At 45.0% G+C, this 20261-nt stretch overlaps 1 protein-coding gene and 1 long non-coding RNA gene across 4 annotated transcripts; both read left to right on the top strand.

The window, feature by feature from the left end:
• Positions 1 to 1213: 1213 nt before the first annotated feature.
• Positions 1214 to 6817, top strand: LOC120686788 (putative disease resistance protein RGA1). Of its 3 annotated transcripts, none has more exons than XM_039968987.1 (3): positions 1214 to 1388; positions 1929 to 2296; positions 3706 to 6817. In XM_039968987.1, the coding sequence occupies exon 3, from the start codon at positions 4303 to 4305 to the stop codon at positions 5983 to 5985; it is 1683 nt and encodes a 560-aa protein (XP_039824921.1). In that variant the 5' UTR covers positions 1214 to 1388; positions 1929 to 2296; positions 3706 to 4302; the 3' UTR covers positions 5986 to 6817. The 3 variants fall into 2 exon arrangements, with proteins under 3 accessions (XP_039824921.1, XP_039824923.1, XP_039824922.1); XM_039968988.1 differs by having other exon boundaries at positions 1214 to 2296.
• An 11323-nt stretch (positions 6818 to 18140) lies between these two features.
• On the top strand, positions 18141 to 19947 carry LOC120686452. Its single transcript, XR_005680190.1, has 2 exons — positions 18141 to 18329; positions 19594 to 19947. It is a non-coding gene; the product is annotated as an uncharacterized LOC120686452 (long non-coding RNA).
• The last annotated feature ends 314 nt before the right edge of the window (positions 19948 to 20261 follow it).

The raw sequence follows: 20261 nt of genomic DNA, 5'->3' as shown, positions 1-20261 counted from the left end.
CCGACTCGCAGCGCCCTAGATCCTGGCCGTCCAACGCGATGGACGGTCGAGTGCGCGTATCACGGGAACAAAACCCGTGACCGGCACCTCCTCCCTCAAACCCTAGGGCATTATTCCTTCTCCCCGGTCCGAGCCGGCGGCAGCGCCACCGCAGGCGACACTCACCGACCCTTCACGAGCTCCGGCCGCCGGCCCATGGCCAGCAACCCCCCTCCCCTGGTTCCGAGCTTCCTTTCTTTTCCTTTCCTCCCCCTTCCTCCCTACTCTGAGCAGCGGCTCCCACCACTTTGGCTGCCGGAGGAGGTGGCCGGCGCCACCATCGGCCCACTCGCCGGCGTGCGCGCTCACCCGTGCGGGAGCGCGCCGTTGTCGAGCGGCCTAGCGGTGGTGCCCTGTGACCCGAATCGGCGCGCGCGTCTGAGACGGCGGCGGCTCGAGTTCGCACTGCCGCGCGACGACGGTGGTCCGCCGACGAACCGCGGCTCTAGTGGGCTCTCCGCGCGGTGGTGGCCGGTGGTAGAGCTGGCGGAGAGGCCGTGGTAAGCCCCGCCGCTGTCGAATCCTCCTTTTCCATGTCGATCTACTCACTTGAGTAGGCTCTTGACACCATGGGTAGACTTTAGGATCACCAGAGAATAGATCATGTGGGGTTTCTGTACAACTTTTCTCCTCACGAGTTACAACAGGTCCTAGATCTAGGAAAACAAGAACACAGAGAGGGAGAGAAGGGAAAGACCCTTGCTGCCCTGGAGCTCGATCCGGCCATCTCTGGTTCGGTGTTGTAGGTCCCCTCTAGGGCGGCGATTGTCAGTGTGGAGGCTTCTCAGTGGTGGCATCAAAGTTGGGGTAGATGGCAACAACGACGTCATAGAAGGATAGACGGAGTCGTAGAAGGCGGTGCTGGTGAAGTTTTCCGTCGCTGACAGCCCCTCTCTATAGATCGGATTTGGATTTCAAGGCGGGGAATGGTGACGGTAGTGAACCTCATGGCCAGAGTTGCCAGTCCCCACCTCTTCTTTATAAAGCTGCGCGACGGGACCCCACTAGCCTCGTCTTGGGCTGGGGCCCGTCGCGTGCAGATAACAGGGATTATGTTAAGCAGGAGTGGGTTGTATATTATTTGACGTCCAAGCCCTCGATTAATTCAGTCCATTCAATTAGCCCCTATGCATGAATCCCCTTCTGTGGCGTACTTGACAAAAAGGCCCTTGAACAGCTTCGTATTCGTAACCCACCCCTCATCTCTTCTCCTCCGAGCTTGCTGCTCGCCGTGGCGGCCCGGCCATGTGGGCGCACTGCGGCGGCGAACTCCGGCGCTCACGCTGCATTTGCCGATGGCCATCCCGACGCATCTCTTCTTCCATGGTTCGACGGCGGAGCCGTCCAAGGTAGTTTCTTCGTATTCTTGTCTCCGCCGTCTTCTTCCCCCCTCTAGATTAATGAAGGAGATGTAGAAGTAGAAACCTCCAGGAAAAATGGATACCCTTGCAGCTCTCAGGCGTTACAAGGAAATCGCAGCTTTTGTTTTTTAAATTTTTGTCACCTGATTGATCTGATTTTTTTTCAGATCTGTGCACAAATATGTAGATTGCGTAAGTTATCTTTTCAAGTGGCATTAGATTATGTCCCTAGCTGGTCAGCGACCATGGCAGCACGCAAGAACTCGGCCACTTATTTGCTTACATGTGAGCATGTGACACTAGATCTAGAGTTGCTTGCTTTTTACCGACTCCAGCTCGATCCAAAAACTGCTGAACTGCTCCTTCACAAGCATGCTATCAATTTGTGCCACTAGGATGAAGACTTTTGACTTTCTAGTTGCCAATAGTGCTAGGAAATTCCCACTTGTGTGTCTTATCTGACTCTCGAGAACAGAATCGTTGCCTACAAGTATGCAATTTCTTAGAGGTGCCTATCTCCTTCTTCAGTCTTCCTTCCCCAAAACTGAGAGCTCCTGATGGATTGGGCGGCGAGCGCTGCCGGTACCGGTGTAGGGTGGGGCATCTCGGTCGCAGGTTGGATTGTCTCTCCAATGATCTCCGAGCTCCTCGACAAATGCTTCTCCTACATCGGCTTTCCCTCGACAGAGAAGGTCGAGGAAATGCAGAGGAAGATTCTACAGCTGAAGCTGATGCTTGAAGCGACTACTGAGGACTGTTCACAGAGGGCAAGGCTGGAGCAATGGATGAAGGAGCTCAAGACTGCTTTTCATGAAGCTGAAGACATCCTTGATGCTATTGATTATGACCGCCTCAAAAGTCATGTCCCTTTTCAAGCTGTGAGCAGAACAAAGCAGGTTCGTTTCCTTATCTTCACTTTATGGAAATAGATTTGAATGGATATAATTGAAAATAAAGTTGCGTTGTCATACAAATGTGATGCTTATTCCTAAATAAAATTGTATGTTTAGTCCTAATGGGTATGGTTAAAGTAGAGTTGTATTTGTTACTCCATCTGATTCAAACTTCATATCGATTAGGACATCTACAGAGGGCATGTTTGGTTACTTGAGGCTTGTTATAAGCCCATAAGCCTCTCACATGGAGAGGCTTATAATAAGCTCAAATAAGTCTTTGGTTATATGGCTTATAATAAGCCTATGTAGTAGGTATGACCTTTGTGCCCCTCATTAATATCCTTTTTCCTCCCCTCCCCCCAATTAGGAGTATTAAATAGGGGTAGGGGTTGGAAAGTGTTGTTTTTCTGGTGGGGCCCATAGGAAATAAGCCTCATAAGCATCCCTTAAAGGGGCTTATGGGCTTATGGAGAAGCTTATAATAAGCCTCACCTTTAAACCTTGATGTTTGAATGAAATGGGGCTCATTTGGGGCTTATTATAAGCCTCAAGTAAGCAAACACCCCTAGAGTCTAAGAGATGAAGCTTTGACCAATAACTTATTTGAAACTTATGACATTTCAGATAATGTTAGTTAAATATTGTTAAAGTACTTTTCACAAGTCTAGAAATAATTATCTTGCATTGTCAATCTTTATAAATTTTAATTTATTGATGGTGAAAACTAAAATAAATTGACCGACAGTAACCATAAAACGTCATGCTGGAGACAGTAGGTGGCACACTAGATAGGATTGGCACCACAGTGGCGCCAAGTTCATGCAGGTTCATGGTGATGACACTGGCAAACTGGCTACTCGACAATGAAAAGGAACAGGGTTTGTAACCTTTGACTAGTAACTGGACACTTATCTGCATAACCAGCAAGCAGAGACAATCAGTTTGGTTCTCAGAGTGATGGAAGTTGATGTTTGATGAAACGCCTAAGGGTCATTTTGTAAAAGGGCTATTGGTACCCCAATCCATAGTATTTCATTCAAATTTGAACTTCCTCAAATTATTGCAGCAATCCCCTTTTCCAAATATGCACACATAGATGTGATTTTATCTTTTCTATTCATTTGTCGATGGTAAATTTTTTTATGTAGATTTGGTCAATCTGTTGACTTGTCACAGTGGCAAAATAAATACCTTTTTTTCCTCAAACACAATGAAATCCCTTTTTTGGGTCTCAGTGGCAATTCTATCTGGCATGGATTGTGGATAACTACATCCAATTCTGTTACCTGAAATGTCCAAGCTTGTTTGGTGCCTCGACCAAAGGGCTTTGCATGGTATATTAATCAGTTTGCATTAACCAAAAACACAATTTTCTTCCTTAAAAATTTACTTCCAACTTGCTTTCACAGGATATTGAAACTGTGATGGATTTTAGTGTTCCCATTGAATCAAGGCCGGAGCTGGAGGCATCATTAGATAAGTTAGAAATCCTAATTGATGAAGGACACAATGTTCTTTCATTGCTGAAGTCGCCAGTCAGCTGTGACTGTATCAAAAATACACTAAGCAATACTGTGAGAACACACACCAGGTGTGCTTCAACTCCTTCAGTTGTCTTTGCCCGAGATGGCGATCTTGATATGATAAGAAAAATGCTTCGTGATGTACCTGCTGATGATAAACCTTACTCTGTTATCGGTATCCATGGCATTCCAGGATCAGGGAAGACAACCCTGACACAATATGTTTGTGACAAAGAAAGAGGTGATGGTTATTTCAACCTTATCATGTGGGTCCATGTTTCTCAGAATTTCAGTGTGGATGCTATCTTCACTGAGATGTTAGAGATAGCATCAGGTAGGAAAAGAGGTCAGTTAACTAATGTTGACACGCTGTGATGGGAATTAGAAGCAAAACTAAGGGGCAAAAGATTTTTGTTGGTACTGGATGATTTCTGGGGTGATGAAGTTGATAGGAGACAACTTGGTCTACTACTTTCTCCATTGATGGTTGCGGAGATGGGAAGCAGAATCCTAGTAACCACTCGAACTGCAGATGCAGCAAAAGCTATTGGTGCTCGGAACTTTGTTTCAATTTCCGACTTGGTTGAGGAGCAATTCTTCTTGATGTTCATGCATTATGCACTTGATGGTGCTAAAATCAGTGACCAAGAATTATTAAGATCACACGAATCAATTGGGAGAAAAATTGCTGACAAGCTAGGAAGATCACCTCTGGCAGCAAGAATAGTTGCAGGACAGCTCAAAATAAGACTGGATTTTGATTTTTGGACACGTACCATGAACAGTGAGATGCTAAACAATGGAACTATGGCCACTCTATGGTGGAGCTACCAACAACTTGAGGAGCATGTCAAGCAATGTTTCACATATTGTAGTATTTTCCCTAGAACATACAAGTTGAAGCGCAATGAGCTAGTTCACCTGTGGATGGCAGAAGGCTTTGTGAAGACAACAAAAGAAACAGAGGATATAGAAGATGTCAGTCATGACTACTTCGATGTGTTACTCTCAACCTCGTTAATTCAATTAAAGGGAAAGGAGTTTAACGAAGAGTACTTTACAATTCATGATACGCTGCACGATTTAGCTGCAAGAGTTGCTGGAAGTGATTGTTTTAGAATTGAGAAAGGTATGGTGGGAAAAATTCCTAAAGATGTCCAGCATCTGTTTATTGTATCCTATGATGAAAGAGTTTTTCGAGAGGAGATTTTGAATTTGAAGTCACTGTGCACTCTAATAATGTCTTCTAGCAACAAGAGTATGCATGTAGAAGATTTCAGAAGCTTGATCAAGAATCTAAAAAGGCTGCGGGTGGTGCTTGTAGAGGTGGACAGTAATTTGTCGACAATCTCACCATGTATTGGTCAGCAGAAACATCTTTGCTATCTTGGACTTTTTGGAAGAATAGCTCTCATCACTCTACCGCGCAGATTTACCGAGCTCTACCACCTCCAGAAGTTTGCTGTCAGGTGTACCACCACTGTGGATTTCCACTTCAAAGATGAAATAGCCAACCTTGTCAATCTGCGTTATGTGATATGCCGTGTGTTTGACTGTTCTGACATACGGAGGTTGACGTTGCTCCGGACTCTGTCTGTCTTCAGAGTGAGGAAGGCAAGGGGTCATGAGATACAGCAGCTGGAGCACCTGGACAACCTTCGAGGAACTCTAAACATCGAAAGACTTGAAAATGTTGAAAGCAAGGAGGAAGCTTGGCAGGCCAAGCTTGCTAACAAGGTGCATCTCTCTGATCTTGTACTGCAATGGAGCTCTGATTCCAATTTGACGTTAGGCCAGGAGTTAGCAGAAGGGAGGGCTTGTGATCAGAGTTCAGACTCTCAAGAGGAGGCCCTTGAGGCCCTCCGTCCACCATTCCTTATCACATCTCTGAAAATCATGAACTACAACGGATCAACATACCCTAGTTGGTTCTCAAGAGAAATGGACGCTCTCGAGAACTTGCAACATCTCGAGCTCTCAAGTTGTAATGCTCCACCCATGATCGGCGAATCCTTTTTGTATTTGCATACACTTATCATTTCAGACTGCAGGTGGTGCTCTTTGTCAGAGAACATGGAGAGCCTAACATTGCTCGAGAAACTGGTCATCGTGAGGTGCCCAAATATCCCGTATCTACCAATTTACCATTGTTACCTCAGTCCCTAAAAATACTTACACTTGTAAGTTGGGAAGGATCCTTTTCGCCTGATTACATGGGGCGCCTAACATCCCTAGAGGCATTGACTCTGGAGATGTGCAAAAACATCCTGTTACTACTTACTACCGAGATTACCTCTGTCCCTCAAGATTCTCAGACTTTGGGGAGCAGCCTCTTTGCCTGAGGACATGGAGTGCCTAACATCCCTTGAGGAATTGGCTCTCAGAAACTGAGATAGTATCCTGTCACTACCAAGTTTGTCTCTGTCCCTCAAGAAACTTGAAATTCACAACTGCGACATCTCACTCACGGAGACCTGTCTGACAGATGGGCATCCAAATTGGAAGAAGATTGCACATATCAAAGAGAAACGCATTTCCAGTTTTTAACTTGCCATTGCCATATAGCAGCCTGCATGTTTCCTTCCCATCCCTCTTTGTAAAAGGCTCACTGACAAGGAGCTATACATCTCTCATTTATTCATATTCACTCATCAGCTCATTTTGTTAGGGACATTGACCAGGGATCAGAAGATGCAGGGTGCAGAAGAAGTATCATGGTGGGAGACATCTATATAGATCTATGTCCCAAGTCACCACGCCTTTTCAAGCCAACTTGTCCAGAGTTCCTCCCACCTTCTTGGTTTGGTTGTGTACTTGTGTTCTTTAGTTTGTATACCAGTGTTCTTTAATTTGCTACACATTTATAATTTGTGGCCTGCAGCAACAGTGGAGCTGCAGGCTCTGCATATTTCTGTTCCTGCAGTGTGTATATAAGAACTGGTTACTTTATACAATTACTTTATTTGTTTCAGACAACTAATGTATCGTCATTTGTCAAGCTGCTACAATTTTTTGAACTAGTACTTTGTGTGTAAGTGAACATATTGATGTTTTCTGATGTTTGTGATTTTTATTCCACAAGTCATCAGATCTCTGCATACTAGATGCCGATAAGAAAACCTTTGTAGAAAACCTTCTAGCGTATTTCAACACGGGCAAGTTTCCGTGCTCCTTTGTAGATGACAAGCAGCTAACGGGCCGTGCCGTTCAATCACATTGTACCGGTATCATTCCCTGATGGTCCTGTCCGGGCGCTGGGACTGAACTTACTGCAACAATTGATATTTTTCAGGGTACTGCATCTGGTACTGGTAACAGACCTGCCTGCCAGTACTGGCACCAGATCTGAACATCTGATACTCGGATTTACACGCTGGGATCTTTATCCTTAATGTACTGGAGTTCCTAATTACTGATACAGTGTCCTTAATAAGGTACAAGTTCACACATCAGGATGGGGTATTGATTCTGAGTGTACTTGATGCCATTTTTTCTTCCCCCGTTTATTCATGACAGTGGTGTGTATCTTCTCTCTATGTTAAACAGGCTTGCTATGATGTTGTTTTTAGTGTCACTAATTCAACATCGATTTTTTTTCTTCCCCCGTTTTTTCATGACAGTGGTGTTGTTCTTGTTATGAACTTATGATTTGAGCCTTGGATTAACACATATAACTGCATAAACGCAGTAATGCTTTCTCTCGACGGGATGGAGGATGCAGTAAGTCTGTAATTAGTAAACTGAACCGAGGAAACAACAGGTTGAGAACCAATGGAGCTCAACTTGAGGTTTGCTCTTTCTGACAAGCATTTATCTGCACAGGACGGTACTCTTTCCCTCACCCGATGGCATGCAAAATCCAGTGCTTAATGTCACGAAGCAGAGGATTAGGCGATCATGTTTCATAGGGATGAAGCTACTCGAGTCAATGATGAAGCCAAGAATAAGGATGTGCAGGAACATCGTCTAAAGCACCGTGCTGCTGGCCCTTGCATGGTTTCTATAGTCACTGTTCATGTGTGCTTTGTGAATCCTGAGAAGTACCAGAAATCTTCAGAGCAGTGTAGAGGAAAGTTTGTGTTCTCTTTGCTGCCCTTAACCCTTACTGACATTTAATTCTACAATCTAGAATTCTCCTGTAGACCTATCAGATAATCTGGTGTTTCAAGATCTTTCTGCAAATATCTTCTGAGTATCATTTTGAATTCTCACAATCTCAATCATTTGTTCCATGCTTTATGTAATTGTAAAGTTTCATGCCATACTCTGTTGATTATGCCTGCTAAATCTATGCTCGATTTGATTGGTTAAGTAAAAGAGCAAAAATTAGCAGAGCATCTCTGAATGCGATGCTGCAATGCTTACAGATGCTTACTGAATTTTTTTTAGCCTGTTTTGGATGGCAGCAGCAGCAACTATTGGTAGCCCCATTTGGTGGAGTCCTTTCAAAAATGGGAGGAGAATAATCAAAGCTTGTGTTCTGGCTAAGGCCGAGTTCCACGCAGTGAGAGATCTAGATTCGCAACCTCTTTCTGTATTCTATTAGTTGTTGCTGTTGCATTATGCATGTCCAGTGTCCCATCAGTGGTCCTAAGATTGTTAGTATTAGTTTCTAGAAAATTGACTACCCAACAACCTAGTCAGTATTATAATGCCTGGCAGTGGCGCAAGCGCGGGCGCGTAACGCGTCGGCAGGTCAGCGGCGCGAAGCCAGATTCTTTTTCATTTTTTTCGATTCGTAAGGGCGAATCGTCCTGTCGTCCGCCCCTACAAATATATTTTTTTAGGAGCGATCGCATTACCCACCTCTACAAATAGTATTTATAGAAACAAAAACTAGAGGTAGGTATCACGCCGCCCATAAAAATACATTTTTACCCTCCCAAAATTATTTTCGTAGTAGTGCCGCTCTCCTCTCGTTCCAGATACTCCTGCTGAGAAGATCTCTCTTCTCCCTCACCTGCTTCTCTGGATTCCCATCGCTGGCACTGCGCACACAGTAATGGCGAGAGCAGACCTCCGGAACCTCTATAAGCTCAAGATCCTGCTCGGTATAGCGAACGATCAGATTTTTGGGGAGCATCTTTATATGACTGCTTGTTTCTAAACGACTACTTCGTCTACGTTCTGGTGGCCTCCCTATGAACGACTGTTTTGGCCTTGTTTGGTTTGGCGCTACAATCCTAGCGCTAGAAGAGAATCTTTTCCGCATGAAGGACCGAATGAAGTCTATTTGCAAAATCTTTTTAGGGATGGGTGTAACTTTTCGTGACGAATCTAATGACATTAATTAATCGCTGATTTGCCATAGTCATGCTACAGTAACTATCCTCTAATCGCGCGGTCAAATGCATCATTAGATTCTTCAGGGTCACTAGCGCGGGGGTTCTGAAGTTGATTTTGTAAACTGCATTTATTTGACACCGTAATTAGCGGTCAAACTGTCACTATTCACTAGCATGCTGCAAACTAAATGGGGCCTTTGTTTACTTCCTGGTGACAGTTCACAGGACTTCGCTACCAACATTTTTCTGCATCGCCATCGTATGACTACTTCAAACAAAGCCAGTTAAATAACATGTCTATTCCAGATGGTAAGGATGTTACCGGTGTCTCCGGCATTGGTCCCACCTTAGGGTATAGGTTGAAACCTTGTGTTTCATTCTATTATTTGTCAAGATTGTGTTAATCCTAAATACGTGCACATGATATATATCGCTCACTACAGTCATGAAAATGTTGTTCAAATATACGTTTAATTTTGAAATTAAAATATACCTGAAATTGCCTAATTATCTAACAATATATAATATATACTAGGAACCGTGCCAACCTTTGTCCGTTAGTCCAAGTTATATTAACACCAGATACTTGTTTTGTCACACCCTGAAATTTTTGAATTTCAGGATGTGATTAAAATTAAAAATAAAACAACAATTTTCTCAAAATTTTAAAATTTTCTCAACATTTATTTTTCTTCACAGAGAATTTAGTGTAAAAGAAAATAAATATTGGTTGTTTTTCAAATTAAATGATGTTGTTCTTCTGGTGATGCATTCATGTCGCATGCATAGTGTTGTTGAGTGTGAAAACCTTTCAAAACGTGTTCTATCATCAAAAATTCTTCCCGGGAATTTTCCGGATTTTTCTGGATTCTATTCCCATTTTCCCTAGAGCAAACTCTAATTTTTAGAGGCTCTTCTAAATCTTCTCATGAGCTCCAAATATTTTATTTGAGTTCGTTAGGTCCCAATATATTTCTAGGATTTTTTTCTAGAATTTTCGGGCCATTTGGAATATTTTTCGGACTTTAAATATGAATTCTAGATTTTTCTAGAATTATTTTAATTTCGAAAATAATTAATTCCGAAATTTTAAATGGGCTAAGTCTATCAAAAGTGCATAAATCCCTAATGGACCTCAAGGGCCCATTCATGTGTTCCCTAATGGGCTAAAGGCACGTAAAGCCCATTAGCATGGGAGGGAGGTTTAGTACCACATTGCTAGTTGATGTGGGATGGCGAGACTTTTCTCTCTATATATTAAACCAACCTCTCATGGCAACTCCACACAAAAATATAGACTACCCGTAGAGAGGCTCCTTGTTTGGGAATCCCTAAAATAATCTTTTCCCCAGAATCCCACCATCCTCCGCATCCGTGCATCTCCGGTGAAATCCGACGCCACCCCGGTGCTCAGCTCGTTGTCCTCTTCGTCGTGGTGTTTTCCTTCTCGTGAGTCGTCGCCATTTCGCCGTCGACCCCATGCCTTCTTCCTCGACTCCGACGATTTCCTTCTTCTCCGGTGAGCAACTTCCTCCGTCTTTTCTTCCCTCTCTCTCGCTCTGCTCCGCTCGGTCTTGTTCGCCGTTGCCGCCATCCGCCATGCGCCGCCGCGAGCTCCGCTCCGCCCGCTCTAGCTCTGCGCCGCCGCGAGCCCACCCCAATCCACTCCCGCCGTCCGATTTAGATCCAGCGGCCCAGATCTAATGACCCGAGTCAACTAAACCAAATACCGTTCAACCGTGGTCATTTTTGCAAATAAACCCCTCCATTTTTCCAAAATCAACCCTCCGTCCATCGCAGTTCAAAACTATTTCTGGTTTAGTCCAAATCTTTACGGAAAACACCCTGAGCTTTTCCAAAATAGAACCCACCATCCTTCGTGCGTTGTTTTGCAAGCTAGCCCCTGTATCTTAGGTTAAATCTCGTTTTAGTCCCTAGTTTCTTTAGAGCTAGCCCCTGAAAGTTTAAATCTTTTGCAAACAAGTCCCTAGAATCTTGTTTTAGCCATATCTTTCACGTTTCAACTCCGTTTTCAGCGATTCTTGCGCTCACATGATCCTTGTGATGTGTGCAATAGCTTTGTAACCTTTTTATCCTCTGTGAGCACACTTTGTTGTGTCTTACAAATCTTTTCTGTTAGCTCTTAACTTTATAGTTAATCGCGACTAGATCCCTGAAGCATCGTTTATCCCATAGAATCGCCGTTTTAGTTTCGTTTTCCGCGTTTCTTGCGCTCCCATAACCATAGCAGCGAGCCCTATCCTTTAGTACGTTCTTTTAAAGCCTTTCTTTGTTTTGGTGTATTGTTCTTAGAGGTATCTTGTTGTTTGCTTTGTATATTTGCCCGATGATTGTTCCGAGTAGAAGGATCGTTGTTCGAAGATTGAAGATCAAGAATTACAAGTGAGCAAAAGCTGAAGAGTAGTAAGAGTAGCTTTTCGTTGGAGAAAGGCAAGTGACCCTAACCATACTTCTATCTATGCTTTATTTACAAGAGTAGTATGATTTAATTGGAACATGGAGAACCACCCAAGAAAACAGTACAACCACAATACTAATGGGCTCTGGTCTTGGCTAAGTAATTAGATGAACTATATGTTGTGTTGGGGTTGTTCCGCTTGGTGGTTATGAGTTTGTGTTGTGGAGCGGGTGAAGGAAGCTGTGTCTTCTGAGGGACCGCACGGCAGGGACCAACACATACATATAGGGATTCTTTGTAAAGGCCTCGTAGCGTCCCTATGCAATCACACCTCGGAAGTGTGGTATTGTGCCTAGCTAGCACATTGCGTGGTTGGGTTTAAAGTTCTTTGGAACTTTTACGCGAATTGTGGTGAAAGTGTACAACCTCTGCAGAGTGTAAAACTGATATATCAGTCGTGCTCACGGTCACGAGCGGTTTGGACCCTCACATGATTAATAAACTTAAAGATGGATTTAAATCACATTCTGGTTATTTCTTGTGGCCTTGCTGAGTACCAACCATAAGTGTACTCACCCTTGCTTACTGCTGCTCAGAAGGAGAAAGTTATGGTGGAGTCTATTGAAGTTGTTGCTGAGTTCTAGGCGTACGCAACCCCCCAGTCGATTGCCTGTGAAGTTTGGAGTCTCCGTTTCCAGGATAAGCTGTAAACTCTGATAGTCTTTTAATTGTTTTAGTTTTTCTTTTTCGTGATACTGTACTGATTATTCACTTATGATGTCTCTATATATATGAAACTTGATCCTGACATACATATAGTTATGCATTCGGTTTTGTCCTTAAAACCGGGTGTGACATGTTTCCACATGCCTTAGTTAGTTTGATTATTACCGACAGGCAATTGTCCTTGTCCACGTTCACATCATGGACACAATGAAACAAGCTTGTGAACATCACCTCTTGGAGTCTTTGGAGAACTGTTCTTGTCACGAGTCGCCAGTCAGTCGTCGACTACCATGCTAAGGTCAGTCTCAATGATAGTATAATCAACACAGTTATCAAAACTATAAATTAGATAATCAAATCGGAGGAGTGTCAGCACCATGATACTACTCTCACTATCTATGACACTCTTCATTCTCTCTCTTCATAAAAACATTGTTATGTCAGTCAATTTAATGCCCATGACACTACTATAACACTCCCATTGAAACTGACCTTACTGGTCATTCATCGGCCTCACATCTTCCACGTTCACATTTGGATACATTGATTCATTGAATCACCATGTCTCTCAAGTCTCAACAGCAGCTCATGGAATCGCTCAATAAATTTGTTCCAGCTGTGAAGAGTCACCGCCACTACTACAAAAATAATTTGTAGCAACACTTCATTTTTTTAAGGGCGGATCAAAATTTGACCCGTTGCTATAAATGGAGGGGAGTCACTGTAGCAACCGACCCGTCCCTAAAAATGTATTTTTAGAGATGGATGACCCCCTCACCCGCCCCTAAAAATAGTGGTATTTCTAGGGGCGGGTGATGCCTCACCCGTCCCTGAAAATGGTTCCACACAAAAAAATTCATAACTTTTTAATATGGTCTCGGATGAAGTCAAATTTTATATCAAAATTATAGAGAATGACGAGATCTAAAACATTGTAGTTGATGACTTTTTCATTTAAGATCGTTTACCAGTTCAAAAATTTGTTATAAATTCTCTCATAGCTATAACTATATAGTATCTTATATAACTCAAGTTATACTTTGAGATTTCCACAATCATAACCTTTATATACATTGAAATATGGTTTTGATATTTTTTAAAATTTCTACATGACACAATAGGCTAATGGTGAAAATTTCATCTTTTTGTGATGTGTTTCGCTACATGTTTTCATTTAAACAAATTTTAAAATAGAAAAAAAATTATTTCTAAGGGCGGGTGGAGACTTCTCCCAGGCGAGCGAGTCTCCAACGACTCGGCCTTGCTCTTCCACTACTGCGCCGACCGGCCGGCGTCCACCTCAACGCGGAGGCTGCGTTCACAGCGGCCACGAGGCATGCGCGCGGCGGCCTCCGGCAGCGTGGGCGCGGAAGCGGCGGGATGCGGCCGTGGGGCGAGCGCGCGGCGGCCTTCGGCGGCGTGGGCGCGGATGCAGCCGGCGGCAGCCGCGGCGCGAGCGGACGGCGGTGCGCGAGCGGACGGTGGCGGAGCGAGGGGACGGCTGCACGCGAGCGAACGGCGTCAGCGGGCGCGGTCCGCGGCGGCGCGGCGAGTGTGCGGCGGCGCGAGCGGACGGCGTCGGCCCGCGGCGGCGCGAGCGGACGGCGGTGAATCAAGGGGACGGCGTCGGCGGCGCGAGCGGACGGTGTCGGCCCGCGCGCTCCGCGGCGAGCGTGCGGCGACGCGAGCGGACGGCGTTGCCGCGCGCGGCCGGTGCTGCGAGCGTGCGTCGGCGCGAGCGTGCGGCGGCGGCGGCGGCGCGAGCGGACGGTTTTTTTTATTTTTTTATTCTGTTTGTAGGGGCGGGTGACCCTCTCACCCGCCCCTACAAATCTATTTTTAGGGACGGGCAGGGGTGTTACCCGACTCTGGAAATAGATTTGTAGGGGCGGGTGAGGGGGTAACCCGTCCCTGCAAATGCATTTTCAGGGGCGGCTCTCGTGCCCACCATTGCAAATCATCAATTTTAGCTGCAAAAAGCAGGGGCGGTTGCGCCGTCCGCCCCTAAAAATGTCATTTTGCCCGTCTCTATAAATTTTTTTGCAGTAGTGCACGCCACTTGCGCCCTGACATGAATGCACGATATGTTTGACTTAAAATAAACTCAAAACAGCTTCCTATACCAACAGAGAGTAGATATTTTTAAAAGCCAATATACGATAACTCCATTATGCTAGACGTAAATATGCTTCACCTTTTTCATAGTAGCCCTATTGACTTTTTTTTAGATTCTTATAGAAAATGGATAAAGATCCAACCTTTTGCATCATCGAATGCATATGGCCATTGTCGATTATTACATCATCATACAAATGATATATTTGGAAAATTATAAAAGTAAATTATTGCTCTAGACTTTTTTTTTAACATAAGTGAAGGAAAGTTATGGCTTTAACCTCCACAAGAGGAGTCACACTTAGTACGTGTTAAATGCTACACAACCATAAACAAAAAATTTAGAAATGCAAATACTAAATTAAAAACCAGTTCGCAATCTGGGGGACCATCAATGGGAGGCAAAGAAGTGCAACAATGCCATATCCAGTTTACACACACCCGAGTGAGCAATGCAACTCCGGATAATATTCACACTGTTGCAACTAAGTAGTACATTTCCCTAAATGAAACTTGCAGAAAGTTTTTTATTGCCATTATCATAAACACCTGTGTTCATTGTGAGGTATATTGCCTAACAAAAAGTAGCCGCACCCGTAGTAAGTTAGTGCTTGGTTTATTTCCCCATGGTTGATCCATTGATTAAGTAAATAATTTATGTGAAGGTTAAGCAATACCGAAAACAATGTGTAAAGCACTCCATAAAATTTGACATAGTTTTTTTCATCATTGTAAAATTTCTCATACTAATATACCCTTGAACTCACGTTTTAGAATTAGTTCCTGACCCACCACTTAGGTTCTTCGTTATAGGTACCTTCTTAATTTTTAGCCATTGGATCTGGACCAATGAGTGGCTGACATTATTTGCAAGCACAGTAAAATTCCTCTAATTTTTTACGATTGGTATATACATCTATATATGCATAAAATGGTGTCAATAGTGACATAGTTTTTTTTTTCATGGTTCAGAAACCAGGACATATCAATCGGGGGATAGCGTGAGCCTCTTATAGTTGTACTGATGTTACTCCGATTGACCATATTGCCCTTACCTACAAACTTCCTGGATTGCATCGAGAATGAGACGTGTGTGGCCTTAAAGATTCTGATTGTAGAAGCAGATATACACAGCACTATACCCTTTCTATATATCATTACGATTCTGGAACTCAGGCTCAGACAGTCTCATTGAACGTTGCTATGCCCGCCATGTCGGCAAGGTCTTTCCTTCGCGCGGCCATGTTGCTGCTGGTCCAGCTGGCTGGCATCTGATTCGGATGGTAATGCAAGTATGCGACAAAAGATTTATACTGGTTCGGACGGAATGTCCCTACATCTAGTTCGAGCTCTTGCGCTCTTGCACTCAGTTTGCAGTAGGGGTTACAAACGGGCGAGAGAGGGAAAGGGCTCCCAGGTCTCTGGTTGTGTCTGTGGATGCGTGTGAGTGAGTGTGAAGTTCGGTCCCGTAATAAGGAGCACCCCTCTTCCCCTTTATTGTCCCAGGGGAAGAGAGGGTCGGATACAAAATGATGTAAGCGTAAAAAGGAGGAAGCCGCGGGGGTCGGGCGTGATCCGACCCCCTTCCTCATATGTCCATCAAGGCGGGCCGGGCCCACGGTCCTTGCTGATGGTGACGGCGATCATTCATCCCCACTCCCCCCTTAACAGTCATGGAGGATGGGAAATGGCATGGCGCACTGTGGATGACGCCCCGCTGATGACGCTGGTGTCAGCAGGCGATGGCCTTCCGGTCTCGATGTTCGTCCGGACGGTCCTCCCATCCTTGGTCCTGATTTCTAGAGGATTGGTTGTGCAATGTTCTATCGGTGAGGCCCTGTCGCTCCGGGTCCTGTCGCAGCTTTTACCGTGGCATGGGCAATCGGTCACGTCCGCCCACGTGGGTCCCATTTTGACCGATGACGATCTCCGTACCACAGAGTTGGTGGGTCGCCACGTGGCGGTGCGCCCCCCGCCCTGCGAGGATCGGGCGAGGCGAAACCTCCCCACGGGGTTAGTCGGAGCGATGCCCTCCCACAGGGGTCGGGCGAGGCAGAGGGTGCTACCGATGGGCCACTTCATCTCGTCTCGAGCCGCGCCTAGTGGACCGAGGTTGACTCGGGCCAGCCCTTTGTTGGTCCACGTTAGTCTAATCCTTTTGGTGCTTCAGCATTGACAAGCAATTATGGGGTACACGTTACTTTTACCCCCATCAGTAGCCCCCGACCCCCTCGCGTCTGGAGTGAGGGCGTGCTGAGGGTTCTGCTTGGATGTCGTCTGTTGACGCGATGGGTCGTACCCTTCGCTTCTCATTGCTTTCAAAGTGGGTGTGCGCGAGCACACCCACTGGGTGTAGCCCCCGAGCCTCTGATTGAATCAGAGATTCGCTCAGAGGGTTCAGCGGCCATATTGATGGGCGTGACCCTCGGTATCGAAGGGGCGTGGCACTCCCCCCCTTTCTTGGTCGGTACACGCTAGCGTGCCTCGTGGGCGCAGCCCCCGAGTCTCTGTGCCGACCTCCGGCCTCTCTCAGAGAGCTCTGCGGCTGCAGCGGCTGGCCTGAGCCAGTTGTCCTGAGATAGGACGTAACGCAGGTCTTTTTTACTCTAATGGGTGCGCACGAGCGCACCCAGTGGGTGTAGCCCCCGAGCCTCTGAGCGACTTAAAGAATCGGCCAGAGGCTATCGCGAGTGATCCTCCTTCCGGACCGGCGGTCGCACAGGTGTCGTAGGTCTACGGCGGGGCTCGTTCGGTCAGGCAGCGGTCAGGGTTCTGTCCCGAATAGAGCCTGTCCACCGGGGCCTGCATCGAGCGGTCAACTCGCGGCGCACTGCCTAGGGATGGCAGCTGTTTGCCTTGTGAGGCGCTGCGCCCCCTGTTGAGAGGGGTCTAGATTCCTTCGAGCTGGGTTCCCGCCTTCCCCCCGGCTATAAGTAGGGCTCCTCGTGGCTTCCTTCTCCATCAAACTTTCTTTGTCCTCCATACATGTCCCTCATAGAATGGCTCGTTGCTTTGCCCTATTCGTCCTCCAGAGGGAGCTCGTGGGTCTTCCAGGTTTAGGTGCTAGAAGAATGCTTGCGGCCGGCGGGTGATTGCTGGAGGAGGTCCTTGGCCCGCCTTGCAGCTGGACCAAGTCTTCGGAGCATCCAAGGCGTTGAGTATGCCCGTTGTCATCGTGTTCTCCGGCTTCAGGGCACACCATCGACGTCATGGGGTTTAGGGTATTAGGGTTGATTAATGATTCCAAATTAAAGAGCTATAAGAAGTACAGGAGTACGTAGCTACAATGAGATTGACGACGATGGACGGCATTCCAAGAGGATGAGATGATTATATAATTTACATTACTGTACTATAGTTAATCTCTTGGTATAATGAAAATGCTAATATACCCTCGAACTCACTTTTTAAAATTAGTTCCTGACCCACCACTTAGGTTCTTCGTTATACGTACCTCTTTTTTTTTTTGCCATTGGATCTGGATCAATGAGTGGCTGGCATTATTTGCAAGCACAGTAAAATTCCTCTAATTTTTTACGATTGGTATATACATCTATATATGCATAAAATGGTGTCAATAGTGACATAGTTTTTTTTCATGGTTCAGAAACCAGGACATATCAATCGTGGGACAGCGTGAGCCTTTGTACTGATGTTACTCCAATTGACCATATTGCCCTTACCTACAAACTTCCTGGATTGTGGATTGCATCGAGAATGAGACGTGTGTGGCTTTAAAGATTCGGATTGTAGAAGCAGATACACAGCACCATACCCTTCTATATATATCAAACTCAGGCTCTAACATTCTGCACCACACCCCAACCGTCCTCCAAGGATGCGTGTTCAATTGAACGTTGCTATGCCCACCATGTCCGCAAGGTCTTTCCTTCGCGCGGCCATGTTGCTGCTGGTCCAGCTGGCTGGCATCTACCTCGCACACGCAACGCATCCCCGGAGCTGTAGTAAGTGCCTACTGCCTAGTGCCTTTTTTCTTGTTTGGTAGAGTAGGCCTTTCTATTGATTGCAAATGATGAACTAGTCTTGCGAGCACAGCTCTCACACATGGACTATATAAACTACTATTGGGCTTCTATATTGCACTTACAAGCGTGCCATGCGTTAAGCATCAAATGTTGCCACAATCACTGTGCAATAGATTTCCACTAGATTTATGTTCTCCTACCTTCATTTTCGCGGGCACTCGATCTGAGAGGACCCAGTAACCAAAATTCTTAGGGACAGAAAAATGCGCTAATTTACTATAACAATACAATCACTGTTGTCCACACGCTATCTCTATCCTATTATCTAGGCAGTTACATGGGCCGGAGAGACCTGCACTGATGACTTGAAAAAGGTGAGAAGCATTTGTCCCTCACTTGTACAGGTGATGGGCGACATTAAAACATTATTGTTGCCTATCACCTAAATGAACTGTGTGTGCCTCCACAAATAGCAACTTCTTCACGCCCTAGAAAAACCTGTTCGCCTAAACGGCTATTTATTAGTCTGCTTACATGCCATGTAAACTATATAGATGGTAGCAACCATATCCACTATTTAATAATCTGTTTAGCCAGTTTAATCGTTTAAATGGCTTTTTAACCCGAATAAAGAGCTAAACTATAGTTAACCAACTATTTACCATTTAGCGTTTAGGATAACATTGAGAAAAACTAACAATACCACAAAGTTGATGTCACACGATCGTGCTGGTTTCTTATAAATTGCAAAGTAATTTCAACACATTGCCCAAGCAATTGCATGGGCTATCATGCTGGTTTCACGCACAAAGGGGCTCAGCCACAGGACAAGAAACAATGCATTTCAAGCAACACAAGGTTCATACAAGTTCTCATCAAGGGATAATTAGAGTGGCTTTTTTTTGTAAAACATAGCATAAACGCAAATAAGCACATACACATGCGCACATACAGCTATTTTTTTTATGGTGCTGCAACGTTGAGAAGGTCACAACCATTTTTTATTAAGAAACTGTATGTCGCTATTTAGTCATTGCCTTAATCAATTCTCATTGTAGAATTCTAAAGGTTTTAGTATCTAAAACTAAAACATTAAAAATAGATTTTGCAGCTTATGAAGTATATGAAAGGATCGAATGATTCCCTTGTGTGTACATGGATTCAGGAACAAGGCTTTTCTTGTAAGGAGAACACACGGTGATAAATTACACCCTGATATTTTAACTTTTCAATTATGTGGTAGGTACCTCAGACCCCAATGCACCCTGCCGCCCTCCAGGCCCTCCAAATTAGCAGTGTTCTCGGCCACCGTGTTAGAATTCTTGGTTGTCAGGACTCAGGATCTGAGTAGGGTTGCAATCCACGTTTTCAAACCGGTGAGAAAGGCTGACTTCAGTGGGAATGAGTTCACAGGTTTATTTCCTTATCTCTCTGCGCATGCATGATTGTGAGATAAAAATATATCTTTCCTGGTCCACCTTCCATGGGTCCAGGCTTGTGTCATGTACAGTGGGTACAGTTTCGTAAAAATTTGTGAGTGGTTAAATCTTCAATGTAAAGTGAATAAAATATATTATTTTGATACTTCATGTGTGTATCTAGAATATTTTTTCCTTTTTTTCTTGAATATGCAGGACAGCTGCTCATCATTGTTAAGAAGAAAAAAAAATAGAACGTTTGGTTTATTTACACCAGCGGAGTAGAGTTTGATCGTCTGACAAAGTAGGGCACACAATGCTCCTAGAGCAAGAAACAGACGTGGTCACCATGGCGGCCTATCTAGTGACTACTCATGTTTGAGACAACCATATAAAATAACCTCCCAGCAGGCCCATCAGGCGTCGATGCCCAGTAATGGGCGGGCATTCGGTTCTTCGGTTTGGTTTCTCGGTGCTTTAAGAAATTTGGTTT

This window comes from Panicum virgatum, chromosome 8N (genome assembly GCF_016808335.1).
Source record: "Panicum virgatum strain AP13 chromosome 8N, P.virgatum_v5, whole genome shotgun sequence".
Taxonomy (NCBI): Eukaryota; Viridiplantae; Streptophyta; class Magnoliopsida; order Poales; family Poaceae; genus Panicum; species Panicum virgatum.
The sequence above is the reverse complement of the archived record's forward strand: the minus strand, read 5'-3'. Positions and strand labels throughout refer to the sequence as shown.